Here is a 14,279-nt window from a genome sequence, read left to right on the forward strand (position 1 = left end):
AACTTCTTAACCCTATATTTTTTATTTCCTAGCTCATTTATACCTATTGTTATCTTTGTGTATTTACCAGTGGATGCATAAGGGGCCGCATGGGGCACCACCCGCCTAATCCATGTGTCCGGCCCCTAATCTACATGCAGGGCGTCAGATGCATAGGTTCCAATGGGGTTTTTTTTTTTTTTTTTAGAAGCACGTGATTAGAGCTAGATGCTTTAATTGGTTTAAAAAGCCCACCCAGTTGTGTTACATTAGCAAATTAATATCCCCTATTGTCTTCCTGATTCTCCTCCCGGCCAACCAGGAAGCTGGTCCTGAGAACTGATTGGCCGAGAGGAGAGGTGATCATATTGGCCGACGTGATGCCAAGGAGACGCAGGGTGAAGCCGACAAGGAGGAAGCGCTGCCAGAGACCTAGATTTTGTAAGTGCGGGGCTGGTGGGCTGATGATCGAGCCGCACCCCCCCCACCCCAAAAAAAAAGAGCACCAGTCGCCACTGGTATTTACCCTTCTTTTTTTTTCATTAACTTCATGTATGTTTCCCTACAATGTCTTATTTCTAATTACTGTGTGTTGTAATTCGTAATCTTATTCTACAATAAAAACTGATTGTTTAATATAAAAAGGGGCCTTGCTGTGTAATCAACTTTTAAGCTTTATTTGCTAAACACACTTGATCCTACAGTTTTTTACACCATGGACTGCTAGTATTATATTAACTGGTAGAAGGGTCCTTCTGAGCTTTTAGCAGTCCATTTTTAAAAGCCATATTACATTTCAGAGGGTAGGCTTCCTTCTCACTTATACTTCAGATATCTGAGGGTCCCAGCCCATCCTTGGTGTCCCATATCCACCCAGTGAATGGAACAAAAGGTAAATGCAACTTATATTTGTCAACTTACAGGGCTTTATGTGCAACATCGCCATGACTTAGCATGACTTAGCTTACATTATGTGGACTTTATTAAGTCCTTTTTTGGACTCAGTAAAGTCCTAATAAGAATATCTATATGGTGATGATGGGATGCACCCTACATTATTAATATAGGGCAAGCCATATGCCCACCAAGCATAGATGCGGCTCCTCTTTCAGCCCACTATGTAGGAGGTGAACTAAAGGGTACAACTGAATCTTTTCAATTTAATTAAGATGATTGATCTACCTGGTAATTGTGCTATTTGCACCTAACATGGTAAAGCACCAGGGGAGCTGCCCCTCCGGGTACAGAAGTTCAGGATGAAAATGATGTTCATAGCAAAAGGAAGACAGCAAATCATTGATATATAACACGCTTTAATTTTTATTGACAGGATACATATACGCAGAAAGAATGTTTGACTGAAAAGCACACCTCTAACTCATGCCAAAAAGTTTTCTGTGATCCTTGGAAGAGGTGTGTGGATGGCAAGTGTATTTGTAAACCTCCTTACCAATGTCCTAAGAATAAAACCATGGGTGTGTGCACAGAATCACAGAGGTCCTTCCTCACTTACTGTCAATTAAAGAGTGCTGAATGTACTAATTCTGCCTACAGATTTACATCCGATTCTCCATGTAAAGGTAAGTGTGATCCCAAACATATGTTTTAAAGACGTTTTTATTTTATTTTTATTTTTTGAGCTGTATTTTCAACAAATACAGCACTAAAGCATTGTACTCTCAGCTGATGCCACAGCAAAGTTGGCCATACACCTTTAAATCTAATGTAAAAATGTTCTTTATATCTACCAACAATTATGGGGTGGACAGCCTACTTTATTAGATAGACATTGAGTAAATAGTTTAGGTAGGACTTCTACTACATAGTTTTGGTAGATCTAAAAGGGATTGTACGTGCAGATTGCAAGGTGCCTGACCAGCAACTCTTGTTTATACATGAAGCTTCTTTATCATACATGCCAAAGCAAGCTACATACTGTATACCTGTGTAGCACCCTCCAAGGTAGGTGCTAGGATCGCTTAGGTAAGTATTAGTGTGTGTTTTTGATAGGAAAATTTAGTTACCGCACTGTAGTCAGTGTGGCTGTAATTTTGGATAAGGTAAAAGCATAGTTTGGCTCACTGTACTCAGTAAATTGTTTATCTAGGTCTGTTCTGTGCGCTCTCCTGCTGCCAGTCTGCCTGATAACTCCCTCTGTATCCAGGTAACTTGAGAAGTTTTTGGATGATAGGTGTGGAGTTATGCAGATGGCAGCATGAATATGGATACAGCCCCAGCCTATCCCAGAGAGGCAAGCTCTGACAGCATGCTGGGAGACTGCATATATTCTGGGAGCACACAGAGCTCTGGGTCTTGTTCCAGAGTCGTAGAGTTCAGCCTCCCAGGCAGAAGCTGCTGTTCGAGAGTCCTCAGGTGGGCAACCTGAGGGGAGGAATGCTGAGACCCAGGTGCTTAAAGGAAGCTGACTGAGGGGAGCTCTCTGCCACAGATCTGTCTGGTATCACTGGAGGGTATTGCTTGGAAGATTAAAAGGAGGCTACCATCTGTCCTTAGGCCTTATGAGATCTTGGGGACCTTGTTCTCTAGCTACCCCTCTGTACCCTATAGTCAGCTGTGGGTCTGTTAAAGGGAACACCGGCTGGTGTCCTGAAAAGCTCTGTCCAAATAATATCCTATTTTAAAGGGACTTTGCTCTTGTGGCTCTAACTACTACTACTTAGGCTGAAGACTGCTGTTTGTTTCAAGCATGGACTTCATTATAGCTTGCTCAGAAAAAAACATAAAAACCACAAAAACAACATCCTCCACTCCTCTGCAGCTTTCTTGGGTTCTTCCTGCTGACCTCCACATCACTACTGTGTCCTGTAATAATGTTAACGAGGAGCTCCAGGCTACAAATACTGCATCTGTTGACTTTTAATATTAGGACACTTACCTGTCCAGGAATCCAGCGATGTCTTCACCCGAGACGATTTTTCAGTCGGCTGTCAGGTGCTGTCATCTCCACTAAGGGAAACTGTCAGTGAAACCTTGAGGCTTCACTGCTGGTTCCCTACTGTGCATGCACGAATCGCGCTGTGCTCTGTGAATGGGTCAGCTGCGGGGGAAGGAGAAGGGGGGTCAAAACCAGGTATTTGCCCCCCCCCCAAGAGGTTCCAAATGTGGCAGTGGAGGGTGGGAGGAGGCAGACAAGCAGAGCTTCCCCTTTTGGGTGGAGCTCCACTTTAAGGTCAGCATGTAGGGACCAGTGAGAGCTACAGGTAATCAGGATATCAACACTCCTGGAAGTGTCAGTTTCCTTGAAGACTTCACAGGATTTCAGGATCAGAATGGTGCCAGTAGCATGAGAGGTAAGTACTGTACATACTGCCTTATTTTACAGATATAGTCAAAGCTGATACAGAAGTAAGGCATTGTATTCTCAGATAATAGAAAACATATGTGTTAGATTAGTAATTTGGTATCCAGTGTATACTTTCCTATAAAACATTTAACCAATTCGATTACCTGTTCTAAAGGTATAACTCCAAAAATGACATCAGATCAGACATCAGATTGCTCTGGCGTTTCATAAATCTAACCACCCCATACACATTCAGTATACAATAGAATAGGTAATTAAAATGTTCAGACCTATTTACTTTCTAATGCATTAACACACTTTGATAATATTGTTTACAATAACATACTGTAAATGCACAAGAAAAGGGAGGTTGGGACTTTAGATGAGGCCATTGACTAGTGGAGGTATGGATTGTAAAAGCATTTAATTGGCATAGATGGATGTATAAATACTTTACAATTATGAACAGACAAGTAAAAACTGTTAGATTTATTGATATACACACATGCATTCAGGGTATGGACATCAAAAAATATCATGATTGCATACATATTGGCTTCACAGTATAGGATATAAAATGAATTGATAAGTAAATGTTTGTTGTAAATTCATACATATATACAGAAATGTCATCTAAGCGGCACATTGCAATGGTATAAAAGATATGTATACAGTACATTGTAAACATCATTGGTTGTAGATAGTGGGTCTAGATAGATTCCTATTGGCAGGCATATGACTGCATCCTAAATGCCCAACGAGTTTCGTGTATGACACACTTTCCCTTTTCTACTGTATATGCAAAGCCCAAACTTTATTTGTTATTCTGGATGGAGCATGGAATGGTTAGAATCCTGTCAGTTTTTGCTTCTTTTTATTGCTGTCTGTATCCATTGGACAGATTTCTGTTTCAGAGACACTACAAGAACTAAGGGCTATTCTTTTTTAGAATGTTGCCCCATTGGTAGATTAATTTACCCTCACCTTCTGTTCTACTGAGAAAAACTTTTAGATTTCCCATCACTTTCTGTATCGATTTGTCACCAGAACAGATAAAAAAAGAACAAATGTTCCCTTAGCAGCAACACAGACAGCAATGAAAGCTTGACAAAGGTTTTTACTCTTCCACACTCCATCGAAATCCAAAAAGAAAAGTTTAGGCTTTAGTTATTATTTAGGCTAATTTCCTAAACTTGTATATCTAATAATATTAAAAAGACTATAATTCACATTCCAAGCCCACCTAGTCTTTTATTATAGTCATAAATAGGGTTGCAGCGATACCGAGTATTTGCCCGAGTACTTGTACTCGGACAAATGCTCCTGCTGCTTTACATGAATACCATAGCATCCCAGAAGTCAGTGGGCGGAGAGACGGAGTGAATCGCGAGTCCTGGCACAGTGGAGAGCTAGTCCTTTCAGCGGAAGGTAAGCTGGCTGGGGCAGGGGTGTGGGTCGCAGCCGCCCGTCAGAATCGGAGACCCGGGCCTCCAGAATTGTTAACGGAAGTGACAGCCCATGTCTCCGTCAGACTATACACTGCGACGCTCATCTTGGTACACCCTGCACTCGGCCTCAGTAAGCCTGTGTATCAAGATGGGCTCTTGTATAGTTACTCTCTTTATATCTTCAATTAAATTTTTTAATGCCAGGCTGCATGCAATTATCAGTGCCACTGCCTACCAATCAATTCCACCTATCATTGCCCATAAGTGCCACCTATCAGTGCAAGCCATCAGTGCTGCAAATCAGTGCCCATCAGTCAGTGTCATCTATCAGTGCCCATAAATGCCACCTATCAGTGCTCATAAGTGCCAGCCATGAGTGCTGCATATCAGTGCCCATCAGTCAGTGCCACCTATCAGTGCTGCAAATCAGTGCCCATCAGTAAGTGCCACATATCAGTGCCACCTATCAGTGCTGCAAATCAGTGCCCATCAGTAAGTGCCAGAGGTGGGGGACTCGAGTCACATGACTTGACTCGAGTCAGACTCGAATCACCTGTTTGAGGACTTGCGACTTGCTTGACAAAATTAAATAAATGACTCGACTTGACTTTGACTAGTCACTATTGATTTGCGACTTGACTTTGACTTGGGCTATTTGACTTGCAATGACTTGGCACCACCAGTGCTGTGTCTTGGCCTAGGCAAAAGCCGCCCCCCCCCACAAAAGAAAGCTCCCCCCAAGTCCCAGCTTCGGGGTAGATCAGTATTTTGACTTCATTTGTGACTTGACCAAAATAAATGACTTGACTTGACTTGCTTGACTTCTAGTAGGGACTCGACTTGACTTGCTTGCTTTTCGCCACAGTAACTTGGGACTTGCTTGTGACTTGAAGGTTAAGACTTGAGACTTGCTTGTGACTTGCACATGTGTGACTTACTCCCATCACTGGTAAGTGCCACATATTGGTGCCACCTATCATTGCCCATAAGTGCCCATCAGTCAGTGCCACCTATCAGTGCTGAAAATCAGTGCCCATCAGTAAGTGCCACCTATCAGTGCCAGCCATCAGTTCCTGTATTGTATTGTGTATCTGTATTGTGCTTTGAAAACTGTCACTAGACATTAAATAAAAGTACCGGTAATCGGTATCGGCGAGTACTTGAAAAAAAGTGGTATCGGTGCAACCCTAGTCATAAACATTATCTTTTTGATGGTATTGGCTCTGCACTATGGGGCTTATTTGTAAAGCAACAAATAATTATAAGCAAAATACCATTCAGATCATTTCAAGTGGTTGAAGAACACATTTGCACTCAAGTCTGTTCTTCTATATAAACATTTTGAATTTGGGTAATACCGTATTAGTGAATATGTTTGAGGTGTAAATAATGAGGAATACAGTAGGCATGGCTTAGTGATATGGTTAAAAAAAAATTTATCCATCAGCATACATGTAAGTAAATATAATACTGTATTCAATTTTCAGAACTGTTACTTTTAATACATGAAAGTAAGGCAGAAACTAGGGGGGGGAGGGGGGCACACGCCCTGGGGGTTGATGCCAGGGGTTCCATCAACCCCACTCACACTGGGAAGCACTGCTGTAAGGGTGTCACTGCCGCCTGATCAAGTGTAATGGACAGGCAGTGCCCTCTGCATAGTTTGCCAAATACCAGAGAACCAAATAGGAGGGGACATATTCCTCCATGGCCTTATCCTCCAAGACCGACAAAGGGTAAACCCGGCCATGAGGGGGTATGGCAATCATACGACCAGTGTGGAGGCAAAGTACCAGCTTGACCTTTGTCAAAGACATCGCTAAAATCGCGGTACTCCTCCGGCAGGGAGGAGAGTGAAGAGGTGCACAGGACCTTGGCTACCTTCTGGAAGCATCTCTCGCTATACTGTGGCGACCAGGACAGAACCTCAGCACGGAGCCAATCAAAAGAAGGGTTGTGCCTCTGTAACCAAGGATAACCAATAACCAGCGGAAACTTAGGTGAGGAAGTAACTTGGAATTGGATTATCTCATGGTGAAAGGCCCCTACGGCCATGGACAATGGAACAGTCTCAAGTGTCACGCAGCTGCAGCGGAATCTAATGCTTTGATACAAAGGCAGCATCAATGAACAGGCCTGCAGCCCCAGAGTCGATTAGAGCCTGTATCTCGATGGATGACTCAGCCCAAGACAGGGTAACCGAAACCAGGGGCTTATCCTTCTGGGAAACTGGAGATGAAAAAATGTCACCTAAGGTCTGTCCGTGACAGGACCTCAAGGTTCGGGCGTTCCCTGGACAGGTAGGACAAGAATTCAAAAAGTGACCAGCCTGGGCACAATAAAGGCACAATCTCTCCCTCCTCCTAAGGGCTCTCCCATCCGCAGAGAGACGCATGAAGCCCAAGTGCATGGGTTCATCTTCACAGACCGACTCGGTACCAGGAGGCATGGGAGGTGAGGGAGGCAAGGGTGGGACTGCAAAGCTCGGAGACAAACGTACAGGAGGCTTGCGCCAGCGCTCCTTAAAATAGGGTCTTTCTCTGAGTCTGGAGTCAATGAGGATGTGAGGATGGCAAATGTGATCAACCTCTCCAGCTCCGTGGGTATATCTTGGGCGGCTATCTCATCCTTGATGTTATCCGAGAGACCATGAGAGAAGGCAGCCACGAGGGCCTCATTGTTCCAAGCAACCTCTGCTGCCAGAGTACGGAATTCAATGGCGTAATCGGCAACAGTTCTCGTACTCTGATGGACATGAGGCTCTTGGCAGCAAAAGCGGAATACCCTTTTGAAGGAAGCCACAAATTCTGGGTAACTCAGGACCACGGGTTTTTGCCTCTCCCATAGAGGGTTTGCCCAGGCCAAGGCTCTCTCAGAAAGCAAAGTTATAATGAAACCTACTTTGCTTCTGTCCGTGGGAAACGCCTAGGGCAGCATCTGAAAGTATATCTCAACCTATTGAGAAACCCTCTGCATTTAACTGGATCGCCCCCAAATCGCTGGGGAAGCGGAGCGGAACCAGACATGCCTCTTATAGAGGTATGACTCAGGGCGGGTGCCTGCACAGAGACTGGAGCAGCAGCAGGGATGGCCTGCAACACAGGTTGTACCGGAGCAGCCATAGTGGAAGATTCCAGGTGAGCCGCGCGACAGCTGAGCGGCCAGCTCAGAGAAGGAAGGGCTGAGCCCAGCCCTGACACTGGACCCACATGGCAATTGGGTCTCATTCACATGGAGCATATGCGCCCATACCCAGTGTGATGGTTGTCTACCACGTGAGGATACTTAGTGTTCTGTGCATCCCTGTGCAGGCAATCCAGCTAAAGTCAATTGGGACACAGCAGCTGCATGGACGTAGTCGAATGTCAAAATATGAAATGCAGACAGGAAGGCATGCATGTATCCGAACGCACAGTGTCTGCATTCGGATATGTGCACCCACTTCTATAGGTGAAGCTCTCTGGTGGATGCAGATGCAGCAAAAAGTGTCTCAGCATACAGGACCTGTCTCAGCACCTGTCTGAAGGAGCCCTTAGGGCAGGGGTGTCCAAACTTTTTTTTTATGAGGGCCAGATTTGATCAAGTGAACATGCGTGAGGGCGACCATTTTGCCTGACATTCTTTGAACCATTAAAATTCGGTCTAAGTTTGTTCGTTCGAGCACTAATACACTTCTCAACAAGAATTCTCTTGCCTTTGTGGCTGTGTGTGAGTAAAGAGATGAGCACCCCCCATTGCCAGGAATGCAGCACCCATCATTGCCAGGAATGCAGCACCCACCATTGCCATTAGTGCAGCACCCACCATTGCCAGAAATGCAGCACCCACCATTGCCAGGAATGCATCACCCACCATTGCCAGGAATGCAGCACCCACCATTGCCAGGAATGCAGGTAAAAAAATTTCTGTGTGCTGCACCCCCCCCCCAGCCCCACCCAATACTTACCTGAGCCCCCTCCCGATCCAGCGATATCCACGAGAGCCTTGGCTCTCTGGGGACTCTCACTCCTGAAGCTGACGCTGCTGTGAATCACAGCCAGTGAGCCAATCAGGAGAAGGTGTGGGCGGGAGTGCACCTGCTTGGATACCCCCATAGCAAGCTGCTTGCTGTTGGGGCACCCGGAAGGAGGGAGGTACCAGGGGTGCCGACAAGGGACCCGAGAAGAGGAGGATCCAGGCTGCTCTGTGCAAAACCATTACACAGGGCAGGTAAGTATAACATGTTTATTTTTTAAAAATAAGTAAATAAATAAAAAAAGACTTTAATACCACTTTAAGGTTAGCTGTGTGTAGTAAAGGATATGCAATAGAACAGTTTTATTTTATGAAAACGAGTGTACCGAGGTCTGTACTGTCTATTATCTGACCACACCCACAGTTTCGGTGTGGCGCCGCTATATTGCCACTCGGGTTGCACCGATACCACTTTTGTAAAACCGAGTACGAGTACCGGTACTTTTTTTTATGTCATGCGACAGTGGCAGTAGTTTTCTATTTTTACTTTATTTTTTTTTACAATGCTTTCTTTTTTTTGAGGGGGAGGGGAGTGAACAGTGTCAGTGTGTTTTTTATTTTGTATTATTTTTACAATTTAACCTTTACATATTTATTTATTAAAATTCTTTATTTTTATTTATTTATTTTTTTTATCAGTACTGTTGGGAGGCTTTGGTGAGATATTAGGGGTTATAACAGGCCCCTGACACCTCCCCTTTGAGACAGGGAAAGGGACTCAGGACACAGATTCCCCAGTCCCTTTCTCTGCAGCCTCAGCTGCACTGAAGATGAATGGACAGGAGACAGCGGCTCTTCTCCATTCATAAACTGAAGCATCGTAAACACAGTTTACAATACTCAGTTATGAATGGACAGAGCAGCGATCACTGACTCTGTTTATTCGGAAACGGAAGGAGCCGTTACATGACAGATTTATCAGCTCCTTCCTCCGCTCTCCATCCTGACAGGGGGACTGGAGGAGGATACGGGGACAGTCAGGGGTGATCGGTGCGGCAGTGGGAGGAGTTACAAACACAGATTCCACTGCAAAGATTTCATTAAAGCGTCTGAAAGCTGCAGGAGGGAGAGAGGGAGAAGCATCTGTCTACTGCTTTATTGTTATCAATACAAGGGGATCAGTGCCTGTAACTCCCCCCACCGCCGCACTGATCATCCCCTGACTGCCCAGTTATCGGATCAAGCATCGGAGCATTTTCCCAAGCACAAGAACTCGGGCAAATGCTCAGTATCGGTATCAGTGCAACCCTAATTGCCACATACCAGTTGTTGCACATGATTAGAGCCTGAGGCTCTAATTGTCTTCAAAAAGGTTGGGCTTGGAGCTCAGAGCACTACGCCCCGAGCCCACCCACTTGTGATATTAGCGAATCAATATTCGCTATAGCCTTTTGGCTTCTCCGCCAATCAGGACAGGAAGCGGGTCTTAGGACCGGATTGGCCAAGAGGAGAAGCTGGGGAAGCCGCGACCTGGATGGGGTAAGTGCAGACCTGGTGGGGGGGGGTTTGTTTGCCACCCCCCCAAATAATGGAGCACTAGCCTCCACTGTTTATATGGTTATTACAAGAAGATGCGAACCAAGATATGTGTATGAGCCACTCAGGCTATATAGGAATGAAGTCCTGTGCCCACCGCTATGAGTTCTGGCTGGGAATGTAGCTCCAAGTAATGGTAGAGAGTGATAGTCGTCCCGGAAGCCACACATCAAGTCAAAGTCTGCTGTTTGATAGTAAATGGCAGTCTCAGCCCAGGGGGCGTGGCCTGGTAGGGGTCCAGGCTGAGACTGCCATTCACTATCACACAGCAGACTTTGACTTGATGTGCGGTTCTCGGGACACCTATGAATCTCTACTATTACTAGAAGATAACATGCAAAAGTTCCGCCCGCGAAGGTCTAGCTTTGACATTTGCAACAAGGGTTCTACAGCTATTCATTTTCAAGGCTAATGCACATACTCACTTTTTAGGTCAGCACAAAAGATATGGGGAGAACCTTTTGGCCTGATGGATAGAAGTTTAAAGGGTATGTAAACCATTGTTTTGTTTTGTTTTTTAAATAACAAACATGTCATACCTACCTCCACTGTGCAGTTCATTTTGCACAGTGTGGCCCCGATCATCGTCTTCTAGGGTCCCTTGGCGGCACTCACGGCTCCTTCCTACATCGGTAAACCCCCTGGGAGAAGCGCTCTCCTTACCTTGCGGGCGTGCTCCCGAGTCCAGCATTTGCATCTATTGAAACAGAATGTCGGACTTGGTCCCGCCCCCGGCCCCTGCATCATTGGATTTGATTGACAGCAGCGGGAGCCAATGGCTGCGCTGTTATTATTCTATCTAATCAAAAGCTGAGAACCCCAGGCAGAGAGGTACAGCGCCTCTCCGCCAAGGGATCGAAGGGCTCAGATGAGTAAAATGGGGGGGCTGGGGGGCCGGTCACTGTCAGAAGTTTTTTCACCTTAATGCATAGGATGCATTAAGGTGAAAAAACACAAGGGTTTACGACCCCTTTAATCTCTGCAGAAGAAAACAGATTCTTTACTGTAAAATCTTTGAAAATGTTGTATAGTCTTGCAATTACTGGTTAATGGAGATTTCATGAATTTCAAATCCAAGGAGTATTCAATTGCCTTTGTGGGATTAGAAAATAATTTTTGTCTTCTCCAAGCAAATTGGGCCAGGTTTTAAACCTCTAGACTACCTGCAGGTTTTTTCTTAACCTAACTGTAAATCAATTGCATATCACATTAAAGGACAATCACTGTTCTGGCCCCAGGTTGTCATACCATTACTTTTGTTTTTACAATTTAGGAAAATTTGAAATATCGGTGAAGAAAAGAAATGGCAATATTGTGAAGAATAACGGCACTGTGTTAATAAAATTACCTGGTAATACAAAGGAAATCCTTGTGTGCCCAGCAAAATGGACAATCACAGAAGCCAATGTAGCCTGCAAGCAACTTGGATTTCCCCTGTAAGTCACAGCAGTTTTATTTTACTGATTATCTATTTTGTGTTTTATGTTCTCCTCCACATGGTAATATTTCACAGTTTCATTGGTAAATGGCTTTCTCATCATATACCGCTATTAGGTACCTGTGGACTGAGACTTGCCAAACACCAAACATGGCTGAATGGCTCAGTGACATTAAAATGCATTTGGTAGTTTAACCACCCTGTCCTAAACAGGGGCTACTAGTCAAATTTAATTCTGCTCATAGACAACCTATCTGATTTATAGTCTATGTGTTTATTTAGTTTTTCCCCTAAATTTTGTGAAGCTTTGGTTTCTCCCTTCTGCCTGTAAGTGTCACTGGTACCTCTGGTATTAGTATGAAAAACTACAGTAAAACTGACTTATGAATATTCATGCTTTCCTTAACCAACCAGTGGGAATTTTATAGCCCCTGGTGCATGCTAGGGAGAGTATAAATATTTGAGGAGAGCCAAGTGATTGCTCTTTCACCTATGCTCTGGCCTAGGGGAGATGTATGTGGAGCAGCTGAGTAATAAGGCCTGAAGCCTGAGGCCTAAAACTGTGCTTGAGGCTCTGTGATCTGGGAGCCTGGCTGAGGACAGGAAAGAAACTGATGATCTGTGTGATGAAGTACCAGAGGCCACTCTGCCACATGAGGTCCTGGGTAAGGAACTTGTTAAGAGCCTGGGAAAGTGTCAAGATGGGCTCATCCAGAGTACCTCTGCTGCTACTGGAAAGTTGTGGTTGCTAATGGATACTAAGAAGGTACAGATTGCTGGGTTAAGCTTAAAGGTTCTTTTTCTGTAGAGGTGTCTCTTATTGTGTGCCGTTGAGTCTGCAGACCAGTAATGGGTGTTCAGAACTCCCTAGCTCTCTCTCTCCCTGGAGTTTTTGTGGTATGAGCAACAAACTCCCTTTTTGTTTTATACCTTAACCACTTTCCGACTGCCCTATAGCAGTTTTACTGCTGCAAGGCGGCAACTGTGCACAGTATCACGTATATATAAGTAATTCGGCAAATCTGTCTGCAGGGGGCATGCGTGTGCCACTTGTGGGCCGCTTCTGCTGTGATTCTTCACAGCAAAAGCCGATCTGGAGGTGCCGGGCACTCGATGTCCTCTGGCACCTGCCGATCATCGGTAAACAACACAGAATGGTGATCTGCCTATGCAAACAAGGCAGATCGCTGTTCTGATGGGGGGGGATTGATTGTGTGTTCCTGACTAGTATCCATCTCTTCCCCTAGTAAAAACAGCACATATAGTAAACACAAACACTGGCTAGGCACGGCGTTAACCCTTTGATTGCCCTAGATTTTTAACCCCCTTCCCAACCAGTGTCATTAGTACAGTGGCAGTAGTTTTAGCACTGATTACTTTATTAGTGTCACTGGTTCCTGCAAAGCATCAAAAGTGTCAGTTAGTGTCTGATTGTCCAGCGCATATCGTAGTCCCATTATAAGTCACTGATCACCGCCATTAATAGTATAAAAAAATTAATTAATTAAAATTCCATAAATATATCCCATAGTTTGTAGACGCTATAACGTTCATATAAAACAATCAATATATGCTTATTGGGATTTTTTTTTTTAACAAAAACATGTAGCAGGATACATATCGGCCTAAATTTATGAAGAAATTCTATTTTTTTTACATGTTTTTTTTATTGGATATGTTTTATTATGGAAGGGCCCTGGGGCCTTCATAAAAAAAAAAAAACAGAATTCTGACTTTGAATCTCAGAATTCTGACTTTCAAACTCAGAATTTTGTAAAAAAAAAAAAAATAATTTTTTTTTCTAACTCATAATTCTGTATTTTTTTTATTATGGCCCCAGGGCTCTTCCATATATAATTCTGTATATTTTTTTTTTATGATGGCCCCAGGGCTCTTCCATAGTTTTATAGCAGAAAGTAAAAAATATTAGTTTTTTTTTTTTAAATTGGCGTTTTGTTTTTTTTTATATCGCAAAAAATAAAAAACTCAGTGGTGAACAAATACCACTAAAAGAAAGCTCTATTTGTGGGAAAAAAGGACATACATTTTATTTGGGTACAGCGTTGCTTGACCGCAAAATTAGCAGTTAAAGCAATGGTCATGAAGAGGGGTAAATCTTCCGGAGGTCAAGTGGTTAAAGTGACTGGCACCCATCTGTTCACATGTCCCATTACGCCTAAGAGATCTGCCCCTGAGGTGAAATGTCAGCCCACTTTGTCTCTGAGGGTTACCACCATGTTCCTGCGGGTCGAGGGGGGATGCTACAGTAGTTTTGCCAAATATGGGGAAATGTATAAACTGGTTATTGTTTCATATGACAGGTCTGTACAATTTATGCACATACTTAGGAGTCCCTAAAATACATGCATAAACATGGGGTGAAACATGTTAGAGTCTGTGCTTGTTCTGAACAATAAAGTTGATTTCACTCTTTGGAATTGATGTGCAGCTCCAGAACTTTGCTGAGTTGTGTGTGGGACGAATGGACCCTGAAGCCAGAGTTGAGGATTAGAGATGTCTTATGCCCCATATAGACGATCGGATTTTCTGACAACAAATG

The 14,279-nt window shown here is 44.0% G+C and overlaps 1 protein-coding gene across 1 annotated transcript in view; it reads left to right on the forward strand.

Moving 5' to 3' along the window:
* CFI (complement factor I) overlaps positions 1-14,279 on the forward strand; it is a 74,864-nt gene that overhangs the window by 20,294 nt on the left and 40,291 nt on the right. Inside the window, exons 2-3 of the mRNA XM_073602482.1 lie at positions 1,310-1,559; positions 11,555-11,717. Of these exons, the coding sequence (XP_073458583.1) occupies positions 1,310-1,559; positions 11,555-11,717 (413 nt within the window). The remainder of the gene's footprint in view (positions 1-1,309; positions 1,560-11,554; positions 11,718-14,279) is intronic.

Source organism: Aquarana catesbeiana, linkage group LG01 (genome assembly GCF_042186555.1).
Source record: "Aquarana catesbeiana isolate 2022-GZ linkage group LG01, ASM4218655v1, whole genome shotgun sequence".
Classification (NCBI taxonomy): Eukaryota; Metazoa; Chordata; class Amphibia; order Anura; family Ranidae; genus Aquarana; species Aquarana catesbeiana.